Consider the following 14188-nt stretch of genomic DNA (forward strand, 5'->3'; position numbering starts at 1 on the left):
ACCACCAAATAGCGAAAGTAGATGCCGCCATATTGTTGATGAAGAAATAGCCGAGCCCCCGAGCGTTGCTGGGGTGACATCATGATTGTTGCTTAAACGACGTGTCGCACTTGTGACCCGGGGCAAAGTCGTTGTCGAGCCCCCGAGCGTTGCTGAAAACCTTGTGCCGAAGTAGTGGTCGCCTGGAATATTATATTGTAGCTATGCTCGGGGGCGAAGTTGTTGTCGAGCCCCCGAGTGTTTGCTCCATGGATATGTGACCTGTTTTTTTGTTTCGCCTCATTGAAGCTGAACCCATTTGAATATTAGCCATTGAAGATTACTCCATGAGAGATAAATCATTAAAGATGAATCCCATATGAAGTATTTGAGATGAATCCATATTGAAGATTACACCATAAAATATGAAGCATTGAAGATGAATCCAAGATGAAGTAATTGAGATGAATCCACATTAAAGATTACACCATTAAATATGAAGCATATATTGAAGATGAATCCGCCGATACCATAGAGGATGAATCCATTGACTCGAAGAAAATAAATCCAGTAATATTCATAGATGAAAAATCCACTGACCCGGAAATGCGTCGGGTAGTATTATATTAGAGGAAGCCAATGATACCCTTATAAGGTGAATCCACTCACCCGAAAGTGCACCAGGTAGTATTATATACCATAGCTGATAAATCCACGAAACCGAAGAAGATAGATCCACTGACCCGAAGAAAATAAATTCACTGACCCGAAGAAAATAAATTCACTGACCCGAAGAATATAACTCCAGTAATAGTCATAAATGATATGTCCACTGACTTGTGACCCGGGAATGCGTTGGGTAGTATTATATTAGAGGAAACCAATGATAACCTTTATAAGATGAATCCGACGAAGACAAAATCCAGTAAGCCGAAGAAGATGAATGCACTGAGCGGAAGAAGATAATTTCACTAAGCCGAACAAAATAAATCCACTGAGCCGAAGGAGATATATCCAGAGCCGAAGAAAATAAATCTATTGGTGTATTTGCGGTAACGATGCAATGGCGTAGACCCTAATGTCGGATGTATTTGCTGTAATATTGCAATGGCACAGCCCCCGGGTATTCTGGTGTGGTGAAAGTAAATAATAATTAACTCTTGAAAGAGGAACACTTAGCTTTTTTATCGGGTGCGGTGGAGTCGACATGGAAGTAGGTCGTCCGGTAGATGCAGTCGAAGCGGTGGACGTAGTAGATGTGGTGAATCCTCGGTGAACTGTGCGCGACGAAACAGTCGAAACTTGTTTCGGTCTGCATTTATATTACAGCGTAAAAACCGTGCACAAATAATAGTACGAGCCAAAAAATATTTTAGCCAAATATTAATTAAAAATATAGCACCTGATAGTCTTTGTCGGATGACGAGTTTGCGATAACAGATGCGCCCTACGGATCCACAATGACAAGTGCGCAAATAATATTGATCTCTTTTTGATTCCCCTATCGATGTGCTGTATCGATGCAGCCTGGCAGCCGTGCCCAATTTAAGCTTGTATTGTTGGACCAATCCTTCAATCGATAGTATCATGAAGCAACATGTATGGATGAGTTAGATTTAAATAGATAAATAATTGAATTAGTAATCAATGAGAGAGAAAGAAACGGAGTAGAATAGAGGATTCAGCATGATCGTGTATGTACAACCGTCTGTTTGAGCTCTTTTTTTTTTCTTTCTTTCTTGGAATTTGACGTGATCTCGCTTCTGTCCAAACTTGGTGGATCGGCATGATTACAGACGAGTCGAAACATTGAGGCGATGGAGATGTGGTAGATTGCAGACGAGTTATTCCCGGTTTGTACTGGAAGTTGCGTGTCCTGCGAGTGCTGATGACCACCCTCATCCTTGGTTGAGGCGCACATACCTGGAGAAAAGCTTACCGGACATGCTGAAATAGATGAATCGCTAGATGTGATCTAGCCGCCGACGTAGATGAAGGATTGATGCAGCCCGACCTTCGGTCGTATCCGCATCATGGTCATCATCAAGAACTACGCTGAAGTCCGACGTCACGGAAGCATGGAAGAGGAGACGGAAGAAGGAGATACGTCCAGGAAGGCCGGCACTACCGCCACGGAGTGGCCGACACTGCCACCCTGCTCGACGCCGGAGGAAGACGGCACTGTCGCCATGCCTACGCCGACACCGCCGTCCCCACTATGAAGCTCATAATATAAACCATCCCACTATGCTCTTTGTATGCCTAAACTACCCCTCCTTAGTGGCTCCCTATATTTAGGCTCCCACCTCCCCCTTCATGAGGTAAGGAATGAACTTGAGAGAATTAGGCTCATGCCTCCACCATCCCTTTGGGATTAGGGTAACCCCCTCCTTAGATTATCCAAATCTATTGTACAAGGCACTCCTTATATGATTAGTCTCTCACACTTGTGATTCTACCACCGGTCTCTCACTCGTGTGATTCCACCGATCGTATACCGATCTTCCTCTCGGGGATTCTACCGTGTGTCTCTCCCTTGAGAGATTCTATCGGGATAGTGGTTCGGGCTATCGGGAGTAAACCGGAATTGTATCGGGTTGGTGTGTGTTTGCGTGTGTTCATCGTGTTCTTCGCCGTGTTCTTCGTGTTCTTCCTCTCCCCCGCCTTTCCCTCGGTCAATTCGTGAGATCGGGCAACCCACGTGGCCTTAGGCCGCATCATATGGTATCAGAGCAAAGGTTGCCACGAATTTGACCCTCGAATCTCTCCAATTTCGCCCAAAAATTTTCTCCAAAAAATTGCCCCAAAAAATAGCTCGAAAATTGATCTCCGGATTTGTTGCATTTTTTGTGGTTTTGATCCACAGATCTGATGTTATTGGTGCTGATCTATGTTTCTCCCATCTTTTCCCCATCAATTTCTTTCAATTTGGTGCAAATCTGAGCAAATTTGGTCCCATTTTCGTTGTGTTCGTAGCCTCTGTTCTTCAGGATCTTCCCGACCAACTCGCCCCGACCCTGCGTTGACCGGCCGCCTGGCCCCACTCCGCAGCGCCGCTCGCCTGGCTGGCTCTCTGCATCGCGCAGCCGCGCCGCCGGCACACCTCGCTGCCACACCCGTTCGCCCGGCCAAGCCCCGCGCTCGCCCACCAGCTTGGCCCGCTGCTCCCGCGCGCCCACCAGCTGCGGCTCCACCCACGCGTCGCCGCCGGCTCCAGTCCAAGCCACCGCCGGCCACCTCCGTTGCCTAGCTTGGCCAAAGCCGCTCGCTGCGCGCGCCGCCCAACTGCTGCCGCTGCCGCTCCACCACACCATCGCCCAGCTTCTTGCCGCTCGCCCCTGGCCGCCCGCTCCACGCACCCGCTCGACCAGCAGCACAAGGCTGCAGCGGCCACGCCCGCACAAGCGGCCGACCACCAAGCCCCAGTCCGCAGCGAGCTCCACGCACGCGCCAAGCAGCAACTGCACGCAAACTGCACGCACGCAAATCGCCTTGGCCGGTCAACCGGATTGCTGACCGGGCCATCCGGTCGAAACCGGAGCCCAGACCGGTGCCAACCGGCGCAATACAGGGGCTCCATCCGGTCCGGGGCCCGGTCTGGACCGGGCACGCCAGTCCCAGATCCGGTTTGACCGGGTTCTGGACCGATTCGACCCAGTTTCGTCCAATTTTGGCTCCACTTTTTGCCCCAAATTTTGACAACTTTTCGGAGCCCGTTTGACTCCAAATTTTAACAGCATCCCCCAAATACTCCACATAGCCCATCTCTAATTTTTGACGATTTTTGGAGCCCAACTTTCGACCGCTCGTTTTGACCCAACTTTTCGGGCATTGACTTAATTTGCTCGGTTTCCGATTTGGAGTGCATCGGTCGTCTATTCCACTTCCGCGCCTACACCAACTCCGCGACGACACCGTTGGCACCCCGGATTCCGGCGCAACCTCGATATCGTCGGAGCCGGCATGTTCGCCCGCTGGGCCGAGTGTTCGCCCACTTCAGAGTCTTCGCCTTTAGAGAGAAATCATCATCGCAAGTTCGTGTGCTTGACACCGCCTAACGTCAATAGGTATAACTTGCCTCCCCTTACCCCTTGTAGCCCCGTTTCTTCCTTTGCGTACCTATCCCATTGAGAGTGGCTTTTCGAGCGTTGCGAAGCATTGCACAAGTGTCACGACCGTGAGAGGGTGTGTGCGTTGTGTTGAGCGAAGCTCCGAAGCAAGCTCGGTGAGAAAGATACACAAAAGAAGAAAAAGTGTGACATATACATAGAGAAAAAAAAAGCTTCTAAGCATAGAAAAAAAAAGTGAAAAAAAAGAAAAAAAAAGATATAGAAAAAGAGTGTGTGTCCACCGATACAAAGGAGAAGTGCAAAGCTTGTGAGCACTAAGAGAGAAAAGAGAAGAGTGGCATTTGTGCAAATCTTGTTGCTTCTTTCTTGTGCAACCAAGCTACGGTCTCTCTTGTGTTGGCGTGACATCGAGCATATAGTCTTCGTTAGGACCATCTTTGTCACTTGCTCACTTCCTTGGTCGCGCTAACCCCTTTGTTCTCCGTTGTGTGTGTTTCCGTGTTTCCTTGACATAGATCACCACACTTGACATTTGACTTTGGATCTTACCCACATTTGACAATAGACTTTTCCGTTGATCTTTTTCGTTTGCTATCCACCCCTTATCCACCACATATAGAGTTCTTAGCCTTTTGCGTGTGCTTTGAGTGTGTGTGTGAGTAACCCCGATACATTTCGATTTTGCTCTTGACTTGAACCACTTTTCCGATACTTTCTTGAAAGGTGGGATACTTGTGTAGCTTTCCTTCCACCACATACACATACACCTATCCTAGTGAGCCATATACATGATGACCCCACAAGAGCAAGCCGAGATGAGAGCATACTTCGCCGAGCTAGATGCTCGAGAAGCCCAAATGACACCCAAAGATAAAGCCGAGTGCAACACATACTTCAAACACCTTGAGAGCAAGAGTGATACACACCATGAGTCGAGTGAGGATGTTTCGATTTCTAACAACTTAACCTCTACTCCGCTTGTGTTGTCTTCCTCTTGGCTAGGTTGCTCGGACATCGACGACGCCATTGCCATGGAGATGAGGGACTCCACTATATGTGAGATGAGCGACTCCACTATATGTGAGATGAGTGACTCCACTATATGTGAGCTTGACGAGTGCCTCCACTTCGAGAGCATGAGCGATACACCAAGTGAGATGAGAGTGGTAGTTGATAGGTCATGTGAGGCCATTTCAAGTTCTAACAACTTACCCTCTACCTCTAGTGTGTTCTCTTGTGTCTCATTAGGTACCATGGATGACGAGACGCCGATCATGGAGAAGATGTACATGGTGCATGAAGATGATGATATCACACCATGCTTTCTTGAAGATGAACATGGAGGCCACATCGAGCCTACCTCTTCCACAACACCTACCTCATATGAGCGGGACTACAAAGGTACCTATATGGGTGTTGATGATGCCATGATCCCACTAGTGGACATGATGATTTGTGAGTGCTTGCATGAGTTGGATGATCCTATTGCTATGTCATATGCTTCTTTCACTTTCCCTTGTGATACTCGTGATACCACCATTGTTGATCATGTAGAAATAGTTGCTTGTGACAATTTGACCATGCCATGCTATGATACAAACTTGAACATGTTTTGTGCTACATGCTTGCAATATTCTCCCATTAGTGCAACCAAAATGTTGAATACTTTCTCTTTCCAATGCTTGGTTTGCCATAATGTTAATATGCTTGTAAATGAGATTGCCCCCATAGCTCTCTCACATTTTGGAGACTTTGCATATATCCATGTTGAGCATGTTCCCATGTTTACTCCGCATATTCACCACATCTACTATGGTAAATTGCTTAATGCTAATGGCGATGTGCAAAAGAAATGGACCATCATGATGGATGATGTGTTCATATACCATGCACACACGTTCTTTGCTTTGCCTATTGTGTGTGTAGGTACAAGAATGCCAATGTCAACCTCGATTGAGCACGAGTTGACCAAACGAGCTCTTGAGAGCATAATACAAGTAAGTACAAGATCGAACCCGGCTCTAATACCTTTCCCATGCTTTGCATTGAACATGCCGAACAATTTCTCTTTCTTATGGTTCTTTTGCAAGCATGATGATGTGATTCTTACCATTGGTGTTGCCACAAATATGCGGACCAATTTCTCTTTCCAATGGTTTGTGTGCACACATGTTGATGATATTTTGAACACTCTCCCTTATGTGTTTTTGCCAAATTCTCCTCTTGTTGCCTCAAGGATGTTGAAAAATTTCTCTTTCCGATGCCTTGAGTGCAATAATTCACATGAGTTTCTACATGAGATGGACATCATAGTCGTCTCACAATTTGGAGTTTTTGTGTTTCCGCATTTGGAAGATGTTCGTACGGAGTTCTTACACATTGACCTTGCATATGCATTCTTGTTGATATATTTGTGTTGTGCTAACGGTGTTGTGAACATGAATGGACATGTCATTGATGATATGCTCCTCTATCACGCACACACATACTTTGCTTGGTCTTTGTTGTGCGAAGGTACACGTGACTTGTGGATGAGCGTCAATGAATGGGTTCATCCCCACACATCTACTACACAAGATCTCTCGATGAGAGCACACCGGTATCTTACTAAGGTGACCTCCTTCTACTTGCGCTTTCTTGCAAGATCCATTGAACTTTGGCTATGCTTTGATTGCTCCTTTGCTTTTCTTGTGCTATTGATAGGGCTCTTGACAAGTAAAGGGACATTCAAGCGTTGGTGTCATCTACCTCCTCTACACATTCATGAAGACTCATCGTCGAGGGCGACTCTTTTTCAAGTGGGGGGAGATGATGCAGCCCGACCTTCGGTCGTATCCGCATCATGGTCATCATCAAGAACTACGCTGAAGTCCGACGTCACGGAAGCATGGAAGAGGAGACGGAAGAAGGAGATACGTCCGGGAAGGCCGGCACTACCGCCACGGAGTGGCCGACACTCGCCACCCCTGCTCGACGCCGGAGGAAGACGGCACTGTCGCCATGCCTATGCCGACACCGCCGTCCCCACTATGAAGCTCATAATATAAACCATCCCACTATGCTCTTTGTATGCCTAAACTACCCCTCCTTAGTGGCTCCCTATATATAGGCTCCCACCTCCCCCTTCACGAGGTAAGGAATGAACTTGAGAGAATTAGGCTCATGCCTCCACCATCCCTTTGGGATTAGGGTAACCCCCTCCTTAGATTATCCAAATCTATTGTACAAGGCACTCCTTATATGATTAGTCTCTCACACTTGTGATTCTACCACCGGTCTCTCACTCGTGTGATTCCACCGATCGTATACCGATCTTCCTCTCGGGGATTCTACCGTGTGTCTCTCCCTTGAGAGATTCTATCGGGATAGTGGTTCGGGCTATCGGGAGTAAACCGGAATTGTATCGGGTTGGTGTGTGTTTGCGTGTGTTCATCGTGTTCTTCGCCGTGTTCTTCGTGTTCTTCCTCTCCCCCGCCTTTCCCTCGGTCAATTCGTGAGATCGGGCAACCCACGTGGCCTTAGGCCACATCAAGGATCCCACCCGAATAACGAAATCCAGTCGTCGCGTTCCCCACGGACGGTGCCAATTGACAAAGGATCACCTCGCTAATGCCTACGTATTGTAGACTTAGGTTTCGGGAGAGAGCGGCGATGGAGATTTCGGGAACAAGATTAGGCACAAGACGTACCCAGCTTCTCCCCTTGGTGGAGGATCCCTACGTGCTGCTAGCAATCCAGTATATGATCATAAATATGTTTACAGGGGATCGCCTGTAGGCGTAGCTATGTTGTCTATATGTTTTTTTATCGGTTATCCTGGCTAGCTTTATATATGCAACCAGCCTAGGGTTTTACAAGAGTCCTAGTCGACTACTTCTTCGGGTTGCCTTCTTGGGCCTTCTCCATATTGGTCCGAGCCAGGTATACTAATAATGGGTACTAGAAGGGTATACCCATGTCCGCCACTGCCTCAAGCACTACACTACATGCACCCTTGTGTCTCTTATACATGCACTGGTGTGTAAATGGACAGTTTTTCCATCGCCAGTGCATACAGTCGATGATGCCAAGCATCCTAGAAAAACATTTCTCTGCATTTTGTGCCAACATACGAGTTGTGTCTGCCGCATTGGTTGTGCGGAGATAGGTCTTTCCAAATACCGCCACAATTGCCCTGCAGAATCTATAAATGCAATCAATGGCCGTGGACTCTGCCATTCGTAGATAGTCATCCTGTGTATCACCTGCAATTCTATAGGCAAGCATTCGAAGAGCCACCGTGCATTTCTGAATTGTCGAGAAACCAAGCTCGTCGACATCGTCTCTCTTCAGTTTGAAGTAGTCGATCTCCCTCAAATTCTCGACAACCTTCAGGAAGAGTTTCCTACTCATCCGAAAACGACGGCGGAATACGACATTGTCGTGCAATGGATCGTCGGTAAAGTAGTCGGCGTAGATTATGCAGTAGTCTTCCATCCTCTGCCTTGGCTTGCTCTTGCGGCGCCCCGACGCGGAGCAACCAATGGTCGACTTGTTCACCTCGATGATCATGGCCAAGAGGGAGGATGAGGATCGCCAGTTGTTCGTCGTCTGCAGCGGCGTCCCTGGTAGCAGCCGTGACAGCGAGCTCCTCGTCCATGAGCGTGGCCATGACATCCTCGTCATCCGAATCCATCACCTTCGCAAATAGCCGAACACCTCGCATGCAAGGTGGGAGGGTGGTTGGGATGGAGGTAGCAGTGGTGGCGGGAGCGGGTGAACAACGACGGTGGGAAGGATCGGCGAGGGTTGCGGCGGATTGTATGCGGCGGTAGAATGTGTTCCTACCAGCGGTAATGGACCATCGCGACGAGGGGTGGTTGCGGCGGTGATAGTGCCCACGAGGCGAAAATGAGGAAAATATTTGTGGTTTTTTTGGCTCTGGTCGTTGACAGGGCTAGCCCGCGGCGTTTTTTCGCCACGCCTGCACCCCGGCTAGCCCCCCTTAGATTGAATCGGCATGAGGACACCGGGCGGAGAATTAAGCTGGGTTAGCCGAAAAACAAATTTAAAGGATGTGGCTGGACCGTCCGTTTTCACGACGGCGGTTCCAATCATCTATTGGGGGCTTTGGGCATGGAGAGTGAAGATCGAGCTAGGGTGGTTGACACCCTGTAGAGTTGGCTGAGAAAAGGCCGATTAGCCTGTTTACTATTTTCCATGGAGTAGGCGTATTACATGAATACGCTTCCCGCTTTGTTTTACGGTTCCAGACCTTATCCTCAGGCCGAGAGCAGGCACGTAATTTTTAGCACCAATTCCTCGTCCCTCTGAGGTTTTCCAGCGCAGTGAGGATTCTTCTACGCCGAGGTTTGAGCATAAGCGGCGGAGACAGACACCAACGGCGACGAGAGGCAGCGCGTGGCGGCGCGGGAGAGACCTCGGCGACGACGGCGTTGGTAAGCCCATCAGCGCATTATCTTCTCCCTGGTCTCGCTCCTCTCGCATATTCCTCTCCCCATGTGCAGCGCCCCACCCTCTCTGCCGCGGCGCTGCTCTGGCTCTCCTCTAATTCAATCCTGGAACAAGAACAAGGTCTCGTCCGATCCGTTCTCCCCTTTTTCCAGGTTAATTCCATTTTCGTTGCAGCAGCAATCAATCCAACAAAAAGGTAGCGCCAATGCCATGCATTCTGCATTTTAATCTGGGCCTGGAGTGATGTAGATGCAGCACAAGTGGCACTACGTGTTCTTGATTTTGTTTCCTTCGCTCTAAAATTCATGGTATCCTGTACAGGGCGTGCACTGATGTATTACTGACTAGTTTTTTTTTTTTTTTTTTTTTTTTTTTTATATCGCAATTATTTCCCCTCTTCACTTTCAGCATTGTTTTGCTTCCTGTTGCTTCTGTTTCTAACTTTGTGTAGCTGGACCATGCCGAAGCGGTCGTTAGGTTTGCTTTCTCATGTAACTGAACAAAATAGAAGGAAGATGATGGAAATATTTTAGGTATAGAACATTATATTGGAGTAGCTACTTGAAGCTCTGCTCCATCTTCCAGTTCACTACTCTATATTGGAGTAGCAAATTATAGAGTAGTGTGCTTTAAATTTCGATTCAGCTAGTGCAATATCTGTGTTTCATCCTCATCTTCTGTGCCAGTGCTATAATGTGTGCATTCTGTCAACATTTATGTCTGTAATATAATGAAGCATGAAGAATGGAGATATGCTAGCTTGTTGCTTTGTTTAATGATGGTTCCTGTTTGTCCTCAGTTAAAACTCTTCTTGTACCTTCTAACATCACACTTATATTATGCCTTCTAACATCTCCATTATATTATGTGCGTACTGCAGTTCTTTTTTTGGTCAAGTAAACTACAACCAATACATTTCAAATAGTTTTATTGATAAGTTCCATACAAAAAATATATCTTATTATTGTTTGTTTAATAGTTTCCATCCATGGAGTTTTTTTGGTGCAGTGAGGATTCTTTGCTCAAATAGACAGAAAGCTATTCATCCATGGCGTCTCTTCTTCTCCCTCCTCAATTTGCGTGCTCCCTGCCTTACTACTGCATCAGGTAATTTCTCACTTTCTCCCTCTTCCCTGGCAGGTTTCCTCAGCAGCATACTCGATCAGGGAAATATGAGTTCTTCATTTTTTTATTTTCACGAAAATGCAAAAGCTTTGTGCCGATGCATTGATGGATAAGAGAAAGTTATTTCGAAGCTCAGGAACAATCCAAGAAAAGCTTTGCTTTGATGCTTGATTTCGAAAGCATATCTTGGATATATAATATGGTGCTTCACTGGGATCCTGGGATTACTGCGAACTTGTTTATTGTTTTGGATCAGATTTTCTTCATTTTCATGGCCAGCTCATTAATCTTAGAAAAAAAAAACCATGTACAAATTATCCAATACTGTTGTGTGTCATCCACCAAGCATTGGTCTAATCTGAAAAGTAAAGTCATGCTCAGTCGTGTCCTTGTGACGATGTTAGATTTATGCCTTACAAGTATTTTTTTTCCATTTTAACCAATGAGTACTAAATCTCTTTAACCATGGACTTGTCTAATTTGGTCACTCATCATAGGGGTCAATTACATTATAAGTCTGCCATTTTGGGAATGAATATGACCAAGACTAAAATGAGGTTGCTCAACCGAAATGTGAGTTTTGTGTCAAAGAAGAGTCCTCAAGATGTAGAAGAAAGCTCAAGCGATGAACAAAGTGAAGTTGATATCTCAAAGACCAAGAAAAAAGCTGCGAAACGTGGAAGAAAGAAAGCCACCATAGATACATCAGAAGGGGAAACACAGAAAGGCCAGAAGGGCACTGAAGATGCATCCCCTGAAGAGACTAAGACAGTAAAAAAGAGAGGCCGCAAGAAAGGTAATGTGCATATTTTTTGCTTTCAAGAGTACTCTTATTGTGTATTGGTCAATGGATCTTATGATTTTGCTAGATCACATCTCTAAATCTCTTAGCAATTCAACGTTTCCCCTATGTTGCAGCTGCTACCACTGCAAGCTCTGTGGAAGAGAAGGACAAGGCAAAAGAACCAAAGAAGAGGGGCAGAAAAAAAGTTAAGGTGGCTGAACAATTGAGTGACGATGAAGGAGAAGATCAGATGATAATGCCCTCTAATGAAATAAAAGATGTCAGTTCAGTCATTGATCTTGAAAGTAAAGTTGATTCATTGCTATCACAAGATATTGGAGAGGTTGACAAGTTAATGCCTCTTGTCTGCTGCTTTGGAGCAGCTAAATATGCATTTATTCCTTCTGGAAGACCTGCTAGCAGGTTGGTGGATCGTGAAATTCATAGTAGAATGGGGGATATGTTTTGGTCTCCAGATGAATTTGTGAGGGCACCTGGTGGGTCATCATCCAATGTTGCCCTTGCTCTAGCGGCTCTTGGCGGTCGGGTTGTGTTCATGGGAAAATTAGGTGATGATGAGTATGGTCAAAGTATGTTGTATCACTTAAATGTCAATGGAGTTCAAACTCGAGCAGTTTGTATGGATTCCTCAGCGCCAACTGCCATGTCCTTGATGAAGGTGACGGGCAGAGGTAACTTGATCACAAATTGTGTTAAACCATGTGCAGAGGATTGTTTTCTGCAATCGGATATCAACCCAGAGGTTCTAAAAGAGGTAAGCCAAAGCCCATCAAAATGAAGTCCCGTGACACCATATTCTACATGCTTGTTATTAGTTAATACTATGTTACTTACTGATTGCTTCTTAGTTAATGATCTTAAAAGTAATTAAACATGTCTTGCTGATTGATTTTCTAAATCTTAGTATGTAGGAGAAATTCAGGTTAGGAAAGACTTTGTATGTAATCTGTTTTTAGACAGGAGGCACATAAATATTTGGCACTATAAATTCTTTTCTGCGTTGATGAAGACCAGAATTGCATAAAAAACTATATAACAGTGAAGTGCTGATGGTTGCTCCGTACTAAAAACCTGTAGGATAGCATCATCGCTACGGCTGAGGACCTAATTGTTGTTGCCCCAAAATAAAAAGAGCATATCAAGAATATATAGGCAGCAACTAGTTCAAACTTCAAAGGCTAAAGGTCTGTGCATAATATCCACTCTGAAATTAGATAAATGAAGTAGTTAAATTATTTTTTGAAGTGGATGGATGCATTATATGTTCTAAAAGAGATATGACCTTCCTATGGTTGTTAATGCAGGCTAAGATGTTTTACCACAACTCATCAGCTTTGCTAGAGCCGTCTACACGGTCATCGTTGTTAAAAGCAATTGAGGTCTCCAAGAAATTCGGTGGGACAGTATTCTTTGATCTCAATCTTCCACTCCCACTGTGGGCATCCAGCAAGGAGACAAAATCACTCATCAATGAAGCATGGGAAGCTGCTGATATCATCGAAGTCACGAAACAGGAGTTTGAGTTCCTCTGCGGTATTAAACCGTCTGGGCACTCCGACACGAAAGACGAGTTCACACATTACAGCCCGGAAGTTGTCACGAAGCTGTGGCATGATAATCTCAAGGTCCTCTTTGTGACCAACGGGACCTCGAAGATACACTATTACACGGAGAAACACAATGGGTGGGTCCGTGGGACAGAAGATGCACCGATCACTCCTTTCACCAGTGACATGTCACAGTCGGGCGATGCCATTGTTGCAGGTACCACATGTGGCATATTTTCTCTGATTACTTTTGCAGAATATGCGACTAGTTCACATATCAATCTTTGTGTGAAGTTCAGCTAAAATTTTCGCGTGTTCTTCTATGTTATTTTTTGCAGCCCTGATGAACATGCTGTCGATCAACCCACACCTGGCGACAGACAAGGTCTACCTGCACAGGGCGGCGAAGCACGCCATCAAATGCGGTGTCATCGACCAGTGGCTGATCGCACGAGAGCGGGGTTTTCCCCCAAGAGAAAGAGTAGATCCGACCGGTGAGCATGACCATGTGAGGTTCATCACAGAGAAGGAATACCGTACTATCCCTGATGCTGCCCCGCAACCAGCAGCTGACAGCGAGCTTGCGCTCGTGGAGTGAACAGAGATAAAGCTTAGGAGGTCAACATTTCTATACAGTGGTGGATTTCCATGCACGTACGTCTCTTGCGGGAACTGCTTGATCGTGCTAGTTAGTGTCAGAAGGATTAGCTTAAAAGTTAAACCTGCATGCAGTTTTCTAGGTTTCTTTTTTTTCGGATGAGTTCTCTAGGTTTGTTGATTCGGCATAGGGGCAGGTAGAGTCAAACTTTTGCACCGAGATCTCGCTAAATGTAGACGATAAAAGCAGGCTTGTGGCCGATGGCTAAATAAACTGCCTCCATAGGTAATGAAAGGCAAACCTGTCTAAGAAGAGAGCGAACAATCTTTCGTTGGCCTCTGTATATCAGTGTATGGCGCTTATGCACAATCTTCTTATGCACAATCTTATATTAGGGAAAAAGAAGTTGTATTAAATTGCTCCAGAAGTAGTTAAATGGAAGGGTATATCATGAAACATAATTATATAGAATGTGAAAGCCACTACCACTGGAACAGGATAGTGCGGCGGTTGCTTCCGGTTTTCCGTCCCAAATCGTTGCAACCGGCCATACTGCAACGGAATCAAATTTGTTGGCACCCGTTGCAATTACGAGCATGGTAATATGATA

General features: G+C 46.0%; 1 protein-coding gene across 5 annotated transcripts; it reads left to right on the forward strand.

Annotated features, from left to right (window-relative positions):
* Positions 1–9358: 9358 nt before the first annotated feature.
* Positions 9359–13957, forward strand: LOC124693616 (fructokinase-like 2, chloroplastic). 5 transcript variants are annotated; one of them, XM_047227095.1, is made up of 7 exons: positions 9360–9487; positions 9656–9699; positions 10512–10610; positions 11126–11424; positions 11547–12187; positions 12738–13197; positions 13319–13957. In XM_047227095.1, the coding sequence occupies exons 3-7, from the start codon at positions 10552–10554 to the stop codon at positions 13576–13578; spliced, it is 1719 nt and encodes a 572-aa protein (XP_047083051.1). In that variant the 5' UTR covers positions 9360–9487; positions 9656–9699; positions 10512–10551; the 3' UTR covers positions 13579–13957. The 5 variants fall into 5 exon arrangements, with proteins under 5 accessions (XP_047083050.1, XP_047083051.1, XP_047083053.1 ...); XM_047227094.1 differs by lacking the exon at positions 9656–9699 and having other exon boundaries at positions 9359–9487; XM_047227097.1 differs by lacking the exons at positions 9360–9487; positions 9656–9699 and adding an exon at positions 9557–9623.
* Positions 13958–14188: the final 231 nt, after the last annotated feature.

This window comes from Lolium rigidum, chromosome 2 (genome assembly GCF_022539505.1).
Source record: "Lolium rigidum isolate FL_2022 chromosome 2, APGP_CSIRO_Lrig_0.1, whole genome shotgun sequence".
Classification (NCBI taxonomy): domain Eukaryota; kingdom Viridiplantae; phylum Streptophyta; class Magnoliopsida; order Poales; family Poaceae; genus Lolium; species Lolium rigidum.

Bases quoted from the DNA above. Each gene is read 5' to 3' on its own strand.
- LOC124693616 (XM_047227094.1), top strand. From the start codon at position 10,552: ATGGCGTCTCTTCTTCTCCCTCCTCAATTTGCGTGCTCCCTGCCTTAC. The intron at 12,188-12,737 runs GTAAGCCAAAGC...TTGTTAATGCAG, and splicing joins ACCCAGAGGTTCTAAAAGAG to GCTAAGATGTTTTACCACAA. The intron at 13,198-13,318 runs GTACCACATGTG...TATTTTTTGCAG, and splicing joins GGGCGATGCCATTGTTGCAG to CCCTGATGAACATGCTGTCG.